The sequence below is a fragment of the Apis florea genome, unplaced genomic scaffold (assembly GCF_048593485.1).
Source record: "Apis florea isolate Af1SG1 unplaced genomic scaffold, ASM4859348v1 contig_2492_pilon, whole genome shotgun sequence".
Taxonomy (NCBI): Eukaryota; Metazoa; Arthropoda; class Insecta; order Hymenoptera; family Apidae; genus Apis; species Apis florea.
In genome coordinates this window covers 3977798-3991942 of record NW_028256593.1, presented here as the reverse complement: position 1 = coordinate 3991942, position 14145 = coordinate 3977798, and the positions used below count along the sequence as shown (strand labels likewise).

The window sequence follows — 14145 nt, the reverse complement described above, 5'->3', positions numbered from 1 at the left end:
ATTCGAAATTATCTTCTAAAAGTCGAAATGTTCTCGTCGTGAGAATCTCTGGCTGCGTAACTTGTTCGATTAAAAACTCTTTCGAACGGAAAAGGAAATCGCATCGATCAGATCCTTTATGTAATAAAATCGCGCACGAAACTTGATTTTTTCGTCGTTCATTTACTCGAACGATGCGTCGCGACGTCACGATCGTTAGAAAGCGATGACGCGTATATCGACCAAATTGTCAGCTTCTCGTCAACCTTTGTAACGACTTCTTTCTCTCGCCTTCCCTTTCGTCCTGAATCATGCTCCTCTTCCATCGTTGATCTTTCTCTTTCAAGAGCCTCTTCATTTTTATCCTATCCATTTCGGGGATCACGATGGAGAAGCGAATAGAGGCGTGTCTCTTCGCGTCAAGAAGATTAAATAAACTTGGACAAAAAATTTGTTCCAAAATTTTTTCGACTCGGAGAAAAATGATCTCCATGATCATTCTTCGTCCATTTTCTATCCAAAAAATGGAGAAAATATTGCGCAATACAATTGTTTCAACGTATACAGCGATTAATATGTGTGAGAATACCTTTCAACATTTCAATCCAGAGCTTCCTCTTGCGAATCTTAAACGATCTAAAAATACCGTGTAACGTTCCTCTGAGGAGGAAGAGGCGGTTGGATCGGATCGGTCGAAAGCCAGCTGGTTTTATTAGAGTCGAAAGGGCACTCTGGCACGCGGGTGTATTGTAAAATCACGTAAGAAGAGCACCTTTCACCTCCTCGACCGCGCGTACACCAAGCCTCGCTTTTACACCGTAATAGTTTATCCTCCTGTTACCTGAAGAAGAGACATCGATGATGCACATATCGTGCAGAAAATACGATCCTCGAGTCGCATTCTGGGAGCGAAATTTTTCAAACTCTCCGTTTTTTTTTTTTTGCTCTTTCGACAAATTTAAAAACACTGTCCAGCAATTTGCTCTTCCTCCGCTCGATCGACGAGATCGAGTTCGTTTATTTAAGTTAAGAATTGCCCAATTCAATTAAATAAAGTAATTTCTCGCTCGATTTTTCATGAATTTCGAGAAATTGTCGAAATTATAGGGGAAGAAAAATTATTTGAAAAGAGTTTTGGGAAGAGTAACAGGTTGATTAAGACGAATCTCGAGCAGAGACGAGCGAATATTGAGCAATTCTCTCTGTGGATGTAGTAACTGAGAGACGCTACTGCAACGGTAATATCACGGTAATGGGTGTAACCGTTGCGATAATCGGTTTCTTCTTCGTTCACTTCGCTCCGTTTCGCGGAACACCATCCTCCTTTTCCTCGAAAGTGTCGAAAGTATTGGAAAAAGTCCTTGTTAATCTCCTCGTATATTTCATACTAATCTGACCACGTTTCTACTTCTTCTCTCTCTTATTTTATTCATTTCTCAAGATTTAATCGTCCTATTGTCGATCCTCGACCACGAGTCTAGGATCGTAGGTGCTAATTGTCTCGTTCGTTCGATAACTCGTGGGAAGTTCCGATTGTTTCTGGACGTGTCACGATTCCGAATAACAATCGTTCCGAAATCGCACGTTTCACGCCAAATCGAACGATCGTTTCAGTTTTTGTTAATTGAATTACGCTATAATTTTTAATTCTCCGATTAATAGGGATAAAATTTTTAGGAGATAATTTTTATCATTGATAAAATTTTATTTATCAATTTAGCAAAGTAGTTAAATCGAGAATGATTACGATTCTCGTGATTGTCGGGCGTGCGAATTACGATATTTCTGTGCAGTTACTTTAATTACATGGCTCGTTTCCATAAATTGTGGCTCGTTAAACGAACGGAAATCATTTGTACACCTACACTTTAGAAACTTTACCCGAACGAATTTCTATTCATTGGCTAAGTATCCGGAAAATTGAACGGAAAATATAAATTTGCATAATCTTGCGTAATCTATGATTCGAGATTACTACTTTTCATCTCTCAGATTTTATTGGATTTTATTTATGTGTGAGAACGAAATACGTGAATCTTCGTGAAAAAGGAAAAAATTAATTTATTAATCTTAAAATTTTAGGGGGGAGGGGGGGGGACACAATTTCGAGGAATCTCGAGATTTCAATGATATATACTCGAACGGAAATATCGTGATATAAAAAAGATTAAAATTAATAAAAGAACGATGATACGATTGTAAAACAATCGAGCAATCTTTTCACGCACATTGTTTCGTATCTCTTGAAATTCCACTTACATCCTCTCAGCCTGGACGAAAGCGTCGAAACTGTCAAGAAGTTGTCCCGCGGAGACGAGTCGGGTCGGCGGCCAGTTGGCAGATCTAAATGTCACGGGATTCACACACAGGCGTTACATGCTGAAGGGATTATATTACTGCCTAGTCAGACCAGAGATGCTACTGCGGAGAAGAATGAAGGCAGAGGTGGCACGGAGACCGCCACTGGTGGATGGGGGGGAAAAAAACTTGGGGGGAAAAAGAGATACGCGGAGGAGATGGATTAACGAACGAAGTTAACGATTGGAACGGCGGAGAAATTACGCGAATCTCTGGGCAAAGTTGTGTTACGAAAGATGCCGATGATGCTCGACCGGTAACGATCGTTTCGCGATGATCCTCGATTATCGTCCTCCTTTAATCGTCCAATGATATATATATATATATTGGATGTATGAATTGACCGCTTTGTACTCGGTTGGATCTCGTTTGGATATGTTTCCTATGTGACCAGATAAGGAATCGAGCTTCGTGGTCGGGAAGTGGAACGTGTGATCTCGTGCCGATTTCTAATGCTGATAATGGAACGGTTGTACGGTGTTGAGAGAAGTTTGAAAAGTGTTTGAACGAGGTAATTGAGAAGAGCGATCCAATTTTAGTCAACGAACGGAAGCTTGTTGCGTCTGATTGCTTACTTATTTTTTTTTTTTTTTGTCAATTGTAGTTTGAAATTGTAGTTTGTATGATGTTGTATAACTTTGTATCTGTTAATCGACAAGCGATCGTTGTTACTTTTTAACAATTGCAATTTCATGCGTAATTGATGTTTTGAGAAGTTTGAAGAAGTTTGAAGAAGTTGTTACGCTGAAGCAAAGCAAAAAGGTTCTAATTTTGTACGAATTATTCCAATCGAGTAACCGAGTTTTAATTCCCTCTCAAAATTTCTTCAGGAATTCGTTGACCTTTCGCTTAGGTATTTCTGATTATGTCACGTGACCATAGTTTCCGTCAATTTCTCCAGAAGCAATGTCATTAATAACTTTGCACAGCTTTCTAGAGATGACAGAACGATCATCGATTTTAGAGGTGAGAGTCTGTGAAAAATATATATTTTTCATTTGTTTTCGCGTTGCATTAATGCTTCGTCATTATTGAACATAGCTTAATAAATGTTGAGGTTTTTTTCCCCTCCTTAATTTCAATCCTAAATTTTCAACAATTGGTAGAAACTTTTTGCGTGCACATTCAAAATCGTAGATTCATTTAATGATTTTAACGATAATGACAAAAAAAAAAAAGAAAGAAAGATCTATTCATCCATTCTTTTTCGTAATACATATCTCACTTTCTAATGAATGATGGTGGCTTTTACTATATTTGGAATAAAAAAAAAACTTGTTAAGCATCTGGATTAATGATGATTAATGAACTGTACGTGCGAAACAAAATTATTAATGATCCGTTAAGATGGACATAAAAAGGAATATATTACGAAGATTTGGAAAAGGAAAGGAGAAAGAAATGGAAAGTTTGGACATCGTGGAATTCCATCGTAGAAATTAAAATTATACTTTTTCTTTTTCTTTTTAATTTCTTCTTCTTCTTTTTCTTCTTCTTTTTCTTTAGACAAAATTTATTATCCTTAACTAAAAACAAGTATCGTTTCAAAATACAAATACTTTATTGTATAATTGTTCCATTATACAAATGAAATTTATTTGTATCCAAAGAATTTATATATTCTCATTTCATTAAAATTTTTTTTATATTATCCAATTTAAATCTTTATTCTTTTACAATTTCCAACAACCATTCCAAAATTACCTCGACTTTAACAGCATTACACACACCTCAAAAGGAATATTCAATTAACTCTAATGCAGTTTATGCAATTTCCAATCAAGTCTCTTCAATTTCACTTTATATCACAATCCCCCCCCCTCCTCGTTTTCCAACATAACTAATCTTCCACAATGTAAAGGCTAATCGAATCATCTCGTTAATCGCCTCGTATTATTAATTTAAGAATTACTCGTATCCTTTCTTATTAACTCTAAAGAGGGTCCCGTTTTCGCTCGATCGAATTGACCAAAGCGAATTGATCATGCAAAATCGATTGCAGCTATGCAAAAGACCTCGATCACGAATATTAGATTCGCGAGAGATCGACGAGACGTTTCTGATTGGATGGCCACACCGGATGACCTCGGCCTATAACTGGCCATTCGATCGCCGATCGATTCTCCCCGCTCTGTTGCATTCTATTTTATTCAACCAACCTTTTTTTTTCTCGCGATTGAAATCAATGCCCTGCACGGATCCGGTGACAGATGATTCTGAAATCGGCCCTACTTCACTTTACTACGCCCTTTCTTCCCTCGTGTCGATCCAGGCCTCATTTTAGAAATTGAAATGTCCGTCCACAAATTTTAGGGAATTTTTTTAACCAAATTTGAAATTGTTCTTATTCTGAAAATTTTCGATTTCGAAGAAATTGGAAACAATTTACAGTTATTCTTCAAGTCGTTGAAATTACAGTTTTTATGAAATTGTTCTTCTTCACACCAAGTTTATCATAATTTTATGTAACAAAATGTAACTTTGCACAACAATTATTCGTTATACAATTTTTTTTTTTAATACTCGATTCGAAACGAGTTATTTGCCAACGTAACAAAGTTATCGTTTATAAAATTGGTTGGCACGAGCATTTAAAGTTAAAAATAGATAAAATTTATGAAACAGGCATGGAATGTTCCAGAGCAACGACCTAGGTGCGTGTCGATAGTTGCTTGTAATTATAACTGCAACTGGTGTAACAGGGTCTCCGAATAAGAGTATTACGCAAACTATAAATTAATCCAGCAAATTATCCTCGCGTTGAACACGCAGTCCTTTCTTTCGTTTTTCCCTGGCGTGAATTGAAAATACACTTTTCCTTTCCCCGCGACACTTCTACCATTTTCTGTTTTATTTCCTTTTTTTTTTTTTTTCTTTTTCACTACAAATTTCTATCCATTTTATCATTGATTGATCAGAATGTAATTAATTTTAAATGATTTATTTGGTTGCAGTTTTATTGTCGATTCTCAACCTCCAGCATGGCTCCTTGTTATGCAGCGCGGGGGAACCTGGCGTGAGTACTTTTATATTTTTAAGTAAAGTGGAAGACGATTTGTTGTTGTTTTTTTTTTATATATTTCATTTGAATTAATTCGTTAATTCATATCTATTTCTTCCCAAGTATTTGGACTTCGACAATTTGCCAGAGACGAATTTCTCGTGCCAGGGGAAAGTGATCGGTGGATATTACGCCGATGTTGAAGTCGGATGTCAAATGTTCCACGTTTGCACCATCGGTCAAAAAGGTAATTCAGCAAAAAAAAAAAAAAAAAGAATGAAAAGAAAAAGAATATCTTAGAAAAAAAGTTTAATCGAACCAAATCCCAATTGAAGAAATCTTAATTCGTTTCATTTGTTCGTTTGCTTCGAAATAGAAGAAGAAAAAGAATTTTTTTTAATCAACCCTGAAAATAAGATCGAAACGATTAATCATTCTTAAAAGATCCTTAGGCGATCGATCGATTTAACTTTGCGCCACGGCAATTAGAATCGATAATTAAGTTAACAGATGGAATGGAACAGGCGTGGTGATTAGACAAATAGATCTCGATCGAAGGATCGAGAGTCCCGCCCTGGGAGGCTGGCAAGCGTTGATCCAAGTTTTGTAATCGATCGAGAGAGATCATTCCGAGGAGAATGTCACGGTCGTCGAGGAACGTTTACTGACCTAAGTCGAGAACGTCTGGCTTCGTGGATCGTCACGATCGTCTAACCTTTGATAATGCATCTCCACTTGTTAAAACGCGATATCCGTTCCCCTTCCCCCTTCTCCCCCCCCCAATCGTATTTTTAACGAATCATTACATCATCCTTCTATTATTATATTTTTTAAGAAATTCCTATTGTTATCGAATATTAGTCTGGACTCATTGTATCATTAAAATAGACCTTGTGTAATTGTATAATAATTGATTAAAATAAGCGTTTCAAAAAAAAAGGGCGTTGAAACGTCTCGAGTAATCGTGACCCAAAAAGAGCATCCCCGAATAATCACCCTGTCCTTCACCATGAGACTTGGTTTCAGACGAGATTATGGACATAAAGTTCCTCTGTCTGAATGGGACCGTGTTCGATCAGGAAACCAGGGTTTGCGAGAGGGTTGACGAGGTCGATTGCAGCAAGAGCGAGCGATTCTACAACTTGAATTTGGAACTCTATGGAAACAACGCGGTCACTCTCAGGTGAGTTCAGCTATCTCAGGGATCTTTTATCTCGATCCCTTCGATTCGATTCGAATTTCGAAAAGGAAGGAATGAATCGCTGAATATATTATCTTTCACAATTTTATTTATCACCCGAAAGCTTCCTTTCCAAAAATAAAACTTACTATCGAATCTGCAACGTTTCCATTTTCGTGAACAGGAATTCGAAGTGAAAATAGTTATTGTCGCGACTCGGTTCACTTGTCGCGCGCGAAATGCCTGCTAACGACCGTCTGGACGTTCACCTCTACGTTCGATTTCGTAAGGACCAAAGGTGCATTAACTCGAATACCTGTCGATTTTACTTACGCGGCTGGCTCGTGGCAAAAGAGGCGTGGCAATCGCTCGTCGCTTGTGATTTTTGATCAATCATTCCGTATTTGCCTTTTACCGTTTCGTATGCATTTCGAATGCCTCTCTCGAGATAGTTAAAGAAGATATTAATGATTATTTACATTTGGGGAAAATTCAAATTTATTGGCTTTTCTTTTCTTCTTTATCTGACGTGACAATAAATAATATTCCAAACTGTTTGTAGTTTGCACGAAAACAGCGAGGACGACGTCGATCAATCGGATTCCGGAGAGGATCGTCAACGTACCACGTCGGCACGACCCACCACAACAACAACCAGCACGACAACCTCGAAACCAAGCAAACCGTCCACCACGCCAACCTCCTTTTCTCATCCCACGGGCTATCCCCAACACTATCAACCTCAGCCTCCCTTCCCTCAAGTCCACACCAGCCAGTCCAAGTCCCTTTACGACGATAAAAATGGTGGATATCATCACCAGTACATCTTTCACAACGGGGAGAGGAACAATAATCAGCAAGCAACTTCGTATCAATTGTTCAGCAACCAAGGTGTCAGCTCCACCACTGTTCAACCACCCCAGGTTCATCAGATTAGGTACAGCTCCACCTCGAGCCCTCAGATCATCCACAATAACGAACCGTCCACGGTCACACCGCTGTTCCACGCAACCTCGTCGACCATTCAGACGTTGTTGAACAGCAATGGGAATGGCGTGATAAATCCTATTTTCCATAACCATGGAATCGCTAGTACCACGGAACAATTTATCCATAGCAATAATCCTAGAGAGACTTCCCAGTATCGTGAACACGGGGAGCAGAATATCAGACCTTTGGAGGCTATCCAATCGACTAATAAAGGAAAGGTGATCGATCGAGCAAAGCGAATTTTCATTTTAACTCTATCGATTATCCTGTTTTTTCATTCTTCGTTCTAAATAATTCCTTCTTTTCAGATCTCGAAATTGACGATCTCGCCTGTGCCAACATCGGAACCACCACGAGCAGGGCAAACGAAGACCAGCGGCCAGAGCTCCCAACAGCAAAGAATCTCGGGAAACTTCCTTCCAACACCGGCAACCGACGAAACGACGATCAGGTCCTTCTATCCAACGCCAAGAACTTCGTCAAAACCGCCTCAAACGTCCCAACCCACCAACGAGCAAGTCACCCAGCACATACACGTGCTGCCTCCTATACCGATCCCTCAATTGAAGCCCCATCAGATCACGATCAACCTGCCACCACCCGATCTTCAAAGAATAGTCCAAAGCCCGTCGTCCCTGCTACCTTCTCAATCCAGAGTGATCGTAACAGCCAAAGCGAGCGTCAGTGACGAATCTGGCAGGCCTCTGAACACCACTCAGTTGGTCACTCTCCCGCTTCCAACCATCCCCGCCAGCTATGACGATTACAAGGAGGGTGACGAGTCGTTCGATCCTTTCTACAGGGACGTTCCTAAAATTCGGAACAGCAGACATATTCGTACAGTGGTTAACGAACGAGGGAAGAGAGGTTGGAGGGTGAAGAGATCGAAGAATTCTATGGTTTCTTTCGGCTATGATGAAGATTCTAAGAAGGAACGGGATAGGGAAGCGGCAAGTTCGAGCACGAACGTTGAGAATGAAAGTGACAGCAAGGATTTTCGATCGATCAAAGAGAGTCTGATGAGGTTCAGAGATATATTGTTCGGGGATGAGTTCACGGAGGAGACTGTTCGTAATGTCTTCGAGGGAATTGGCTCTGATAGAAATACCGATAATAAGAGGAAGAATTCGCTGGAGGATCTAGAAACGAAGGCTTCCAAGAATTTCAAGGCCAGGGAATACGAGGATGAGGAAGAGGATGGGGAGCAGGATGAAGGGAGTAAATCAGATGAACAGTCAGAGGAATTTGATGTTCCTTTGCGATCGGATGCTAAGGAGTCTGATGCTGAAGAATACATTGATGAGGGGGAAAAAGTTGAATCAGATTTGAAGGATAGTGAGCAAATGGATGAAGAAGAGGAGCAAGAAATTTCCAAGGAGGAGATTAACGATGAAAATGAGAAAGATATCGAGAAAGATATCGAAAAGCCGGAACGAATCATCGATGTCGTTATTGTTGATCCAAAAGAATATTTGAAATCCAAGGATGCGCATACTTTTTCGAACACGACAGAAAGAGAACACGTTTCCATGGAGATTCCAAAATTTTCCACGACTGAAGAGGCAACTATTGATACAACAATGGAAAGAGAATCTATGCATAGGCAAGATTCCAAAAATTCGAAAGAGGAACGTGACATTGTTGAAGATAAGATGCAGTCTAAACAGAAGGAAAGTGATCGCGAAGAAAACGTAGAAGACGAAAAAAGAAGAGAAAAAGAGCTGAAGCCAATTGCGGGAAGAAAAAGTTCGAGGATCAGATCTAGAGGAAAAATATCTTCTTCGAGGAAGAAGGAAAACAAAACTGAAAATAACGAATCTGTCAAATCAACTGATGTTGATAATCTTCCTGATCAAAATATGGAAACAAATACGATGAGAGTGAATTCTGAAGGTGAGCAGATTGACAAGAATATATTTGAGGAACCAGAATCTCAGACTTCAAAGGAAGTCGATACCAGAGCTGTGAACAACCATGATGGTTATTTAAAGAATCTGCAGACCGGTAAGGATCAAGATTCAGAGAAAGAGAATCGAAAAGGCGAGGTTAACGAGTACGAGACTTCAGAAAAGCAATTTAAAACTTTGGAAGCGTATGAAAAAGAGTCCAAGAAGATTTTGAAAGATGAAGAAAGCGTGAACTTGAACGAAGGACAAGGACAAGAAGAAAAAAAGAAAACCGAAGAAACAGAATTTGACGAAGAAATGGAACAACCTGAAACACTTAAGAAGAATTCTTCGATTGAAGATAAAGAACAATCTTTGATTGAAAGTGTGAAAGACGAATCGACCACCGTTCTCAATGACGAAGATTTTGAAGAAGATAGCTACGAAGTAACCAAAAATTCTCGTAAGGAGAAAAGCATGAAGCTCGAAGATTCTTCGGAAGAAGATTTCTCTCATAAACAGGATAAAAGTAGGAAGATTGAAAGTGAAGAAAAAGAGGAAGAAAGAGAATATTCTACGACCAAGAAGGAAGAAATCAATTCTCAAGAAGATTCGATAGAGCACCATGACTCTACCGAGGCATTTTATGAAAGTACTTACGAAATAGATGAAGATGACGACTATAAAGATTCTGAAAATTCCGAAGACACCACTATCTCTTCCTTGGAGCATACTATTTCTGAAGAAACACCAAATTCCAAGGAAGAAATCCTCGAGGAACATATTTTGAGCGATCAAGAGGAAAGTACGGAAGGAGTTCTTAAATTCACCGATGAATTACCCAAGGATAGAAAAGAAGACGTATCGGAATCTAAGAAATCCTCGGAAATTGTAGATAATACCGCGCACGATTACGTTGATGATAATTACGAGCCTGATAATTATAAAGAACGCGAATCCTCAAACTCTAATAGTCTAAGCGACGAGAAGAGTAATAAAGAAATGTTGGCTGATAGCAAAATGGAGGATGCAAATGAGAAAATTGAAGAGGACGTATTGGAAACTACGATCGAGCCTGAAAAAAGTGAGACTGAAGGAACTGAGAATCCAGAAGATTTTAACATGGAGAAAACAGACTTATTACAGACAACAACATCAACAACCACAACAACAACAACAACCACTACTACAACAACAACTGTTCGACCCACACCTCCAAAATTATTCAAACCAATCTCTGCTAGAAAAAATTACAACTATATACCTCCAACGACGACTCCAAATCCCGTGATAATCAAGCCTAGAATAAGTCTCCTCAATCCCAAACCGGCAAAGCCACCTAAATCTTACAACGAGTTGGCACCGAAACCAGTGATCAGAAAACTCACCTTGCTAACTCGTAAACCAACAACCACGATGGCTATCACGACGGCTATGGAGGAAAGTTTAATGGAAACTACAGAAATATCGACTGCACAGCCAACAATAATCACTAATATAACTGACGATCGAAACGAAGAAAATGTACTTGAGGATAAATTAAAGCTTGTTAACGAGACGGAACAGAGAGACAACGTTTCAGCAAAGGATAAGGATGAGGATCAGGACTCTAGTCCAAGCGAACAAAAATCCCCAACAAATATCAAAAAGGAAGAGGAAGAGAATTTCACACCTTATCCCATCACCAGACTATCCACTACTCTTGCTTCAACTACTGAGAAAAACTTGAAGGAAATCGAATCTACTAGCACCGAGTCTGACAAGTCAAATAGTTCTAAGAGTTTTACTTTGGTAGACGTGGAAATCCTGAGTACAACATCTTTATCCACGACTTTTACTTCCGTCGAGTCTGATTATCCCGAGGGATCATCTCCAACCATAAATCCAACTATACAAGATGAAACATCGATTGCATCATCGACCAAACTCATAGATCAAAATATGACAGAAATTTCTGTCACCTCTTCAACTCCTCAGATAATGACTTCTTCAGAGTCGACGACTGAACAAGAAATGGAATCGACAACGATTAAGCCTTTGAGTCGAAAATCGGCATCGCTGAAAAGGCGAGATGGTTTCAATTGCCTGGAGAAGGAGATGTATCGTTTTTATGGTGACAATAGGGACTGTAGATTGTTTCATTATTGTTCTCCTGGATTTACGTCGAGGCAGGTGCTCGATTTTCGATTCGTGTGTGAAGAGGACACCGTTTTCGACGAAGAAAGCCAAAGTTGTCGCCATAATGTTAAGAACAAAAAATGCCTGAAAAGACAGTGGTAATGAGAAGAATCAGGATTTTCAAGAAAATTTGCATGCTCTCCCTTCGTGTCGCTGACTACGTTGATTTTGGTAATTAGTGAATCCACGACCTCCCCTAGTGTATATTTATGTATATTTTTAATATGTAAGATCTCTTTCTCTTCCTTTTTCTCTGCCTTTCTCCTGTGGAAGAGGATATCACCTCTTTCTTTAAGCATTTGCCATAATCTCTGTACATGATGATAATGGATTCACACTTATTAAAATTAATACGCTCGAATAGATTGTTCGAACACGCAGCTTACGCGGAGATGAGAAAAATGGACGACTGATCCTATTTCTTTTCTTTTCTTTTCTTTTCTTTTTTTTTTTTTTACATTCTTTTCAACGCTTCGAATACTTTTTAAGCAATGAATGAGATTACAGAATGTGTTTTCCGGTTTTTAGAAAGAACACGTAAAAACGATACGGGGAACAAAAAAAAAAGTAGTGGAAAGTTATTGTTCTGAAATAACTTAAGTGTTCAACCGATTCGAAAATTATCGACAGATTATAATTCTGTCGATAAAATAGAATTGTTCGATCGAGGAATTAAAGTCGATATTTGAATCGTGCAATGTTATAGTTATATTTCTTTTTTCTTTTATTTACTTTCTTGAAATTAATTTATTTCTTTAGTTCAATTATCTATTTTCCACAAGACAATGTATGTATCATTTCAAAAACTATTTTTTATTTTAAGAAATACTAAATAAAATTTTCAAAATATATTACAAAACTCGTACGTAATACAGCAGCGTTCAAATATTAACGTGAGGTAGATAATCGTGGTTTGCATTGTCATTAATCACGAGAACAAGCTGTGCATCTCTGTCAGAGAGATGATAATCTTGCAATCGAAGTCTCGCAAGTCCTGTCGATTTTTTTTTTAGGATAAACAGGAAATTTTGTCGGTTCCTACGTTGCATCGATTATTTCCACGACAAATTAATGTGTTCTATCTAGCGATACAGCAATAAATCTGTTACACATTGCTCAACAAACTCATATATTTGTATTAGTTGATTAGATGCAACTGCATGAGTAGATTAATGAGAATGTATAGTAACAATTAAAAAAAAAAAGACAAAAAGAAGGAAATGCAAGAAGCATTTTGGAGAAATACTTAAATCCCTATATTGATGTGGAGTAATTTCTCTAAGCAATCTAAGTGTCTTTGTGAATTTATCTATATTCATATCCTAATAACATCCCTAAATGTTCATTTCTCTTTAGCGGAAAAAGAATAATTTCGGATTGAAATTCCTATCGATATTGTTAAATGTATAAATAGATTATCATACAACAATACAACATCATATATTTTATATATATAATATTATAATATTAATAATATTATATATTATTATATTATTAATATTTGTAATATATATAATATATTTACATATGAACTTATTCCGCTCCAATTTTTTGCGATTTTTAGATAGTTAAAATTGATAAGTGTGTAGAATATATAGAGAAAAGTTTCAGCGTGTACATTCGATGGTTTCTGTAAATATCTGTGTCTCTCTGTAGAGTTACATGTTATCGATGTAAGAAACCTTATACTGCGTTAATAATAATTGTAAACTGCGTGCAATTTTTTTGTCTTTATGATTGTCTAGCTGCACGATAATTTTTCTCTCTTTTTAAATTTTTTTTTTTTATTTATTTTATCGATTTAGAGCATTATAATTGTTAATATAGATTCTTCTTCATATTTATAACAAAGAATTATTTGTAATTTTTAAAATGAACGTGACAACAAAATTTTTACTGAAGAATAATTTACTTTAACGTATTGAACGTATGATAGCACAAGATTAATTTAACTTTTGTTCCTAAATATTTCAATATTATCAAAAAGAGATAGATCGTAATTTAATTTGATCGATGTATAATTTTACGTATAGATATTTTTAATAATTGTAAATATAATCATCTTTTAAATAATAGGCCACGGTATCGTAATTATTATTGTAGCCTAAAATAATAAAATATTTTTATTCGAACATCGTACCATCAAGAAAAATATATTTATTTACAATTTTACATTTTCCACTTTTAATGAACACAATTTTTCAATAAATATTTTTTCGCAATCATTAAAGTAATAATAATATTAACTTAATAATACATACAAAGTCATACTTTCACTCTAAAAATAAATAATTTACTTTAAAAAATAAATAAATTATTAATATTATAATAATATGTAATATGTAATATAGTAATATAAATTTAATTCAATTTTAATATCAATTTATTTTAGTGTTTCAACTTTACCAATTCGATCAAAATAAAATTGCAATGTTAATATTATCGCGTCAATTTTTAGAGTATTTTGTTTTGCGACCTAATTATCATCTTAATAATAAAATCAAAAATGTAACGTTTATTTTTTTTCAAATTAAAGATTAAAACATTTGGAAAAAGAAGAAAATGAAAGATAT

At 36.9% G+C, this 14145-nt stretch overlaps 2 protein-coding genes across 2 annotated transcripts in view; one reads left to right on the top strand and one right to left on the bottom strand.

The window, feature by feature from the left end:
* LOC100870268 (uncharacterized) overlaps positions 1–2393 on the bottom strand; it is a 400411-nt gene extending 398018 nt beyond the window's left edge. Inside the window, exon 1 of the mRNA XM_086906262.1 lies at positions 2239–2393. The gene's annotated coding sequence lies outside the window, so the exon portion shown is untranslated. The remainder of the gene's footprint in view (positions 1–2238) is intronic.
* LOC100865193 (uncharacterized) overlaps positions 1–13724 on the top strand; it is a 56441-nt gene extending 42717 nt beyond the window's left edge. The window contains exons 3-7 of the mRNA XM_031916280.2: positions 5292–5353; positions 5462–5585; positions 6365–6521; positions 7081–7726; positions 7817–13724. Of these exons, the coding sequence (XP_031772140.2) occupies positions 5292–5353; positions 5462–5585; positions 6365–6521; positions 7081–7726; positions 7817–11674 (4847 nt within the window). The 3' untranslated portion in view covers positions 11675–13724. The remainder of the gene's footprint in view (positions 1–5291; positions 5354–5461; positions 5586–6364; positions 6522–7080; positions 7727–7816) is intronic.
* Positions 13725–14145: the final 421 nt, after the last annotated feature.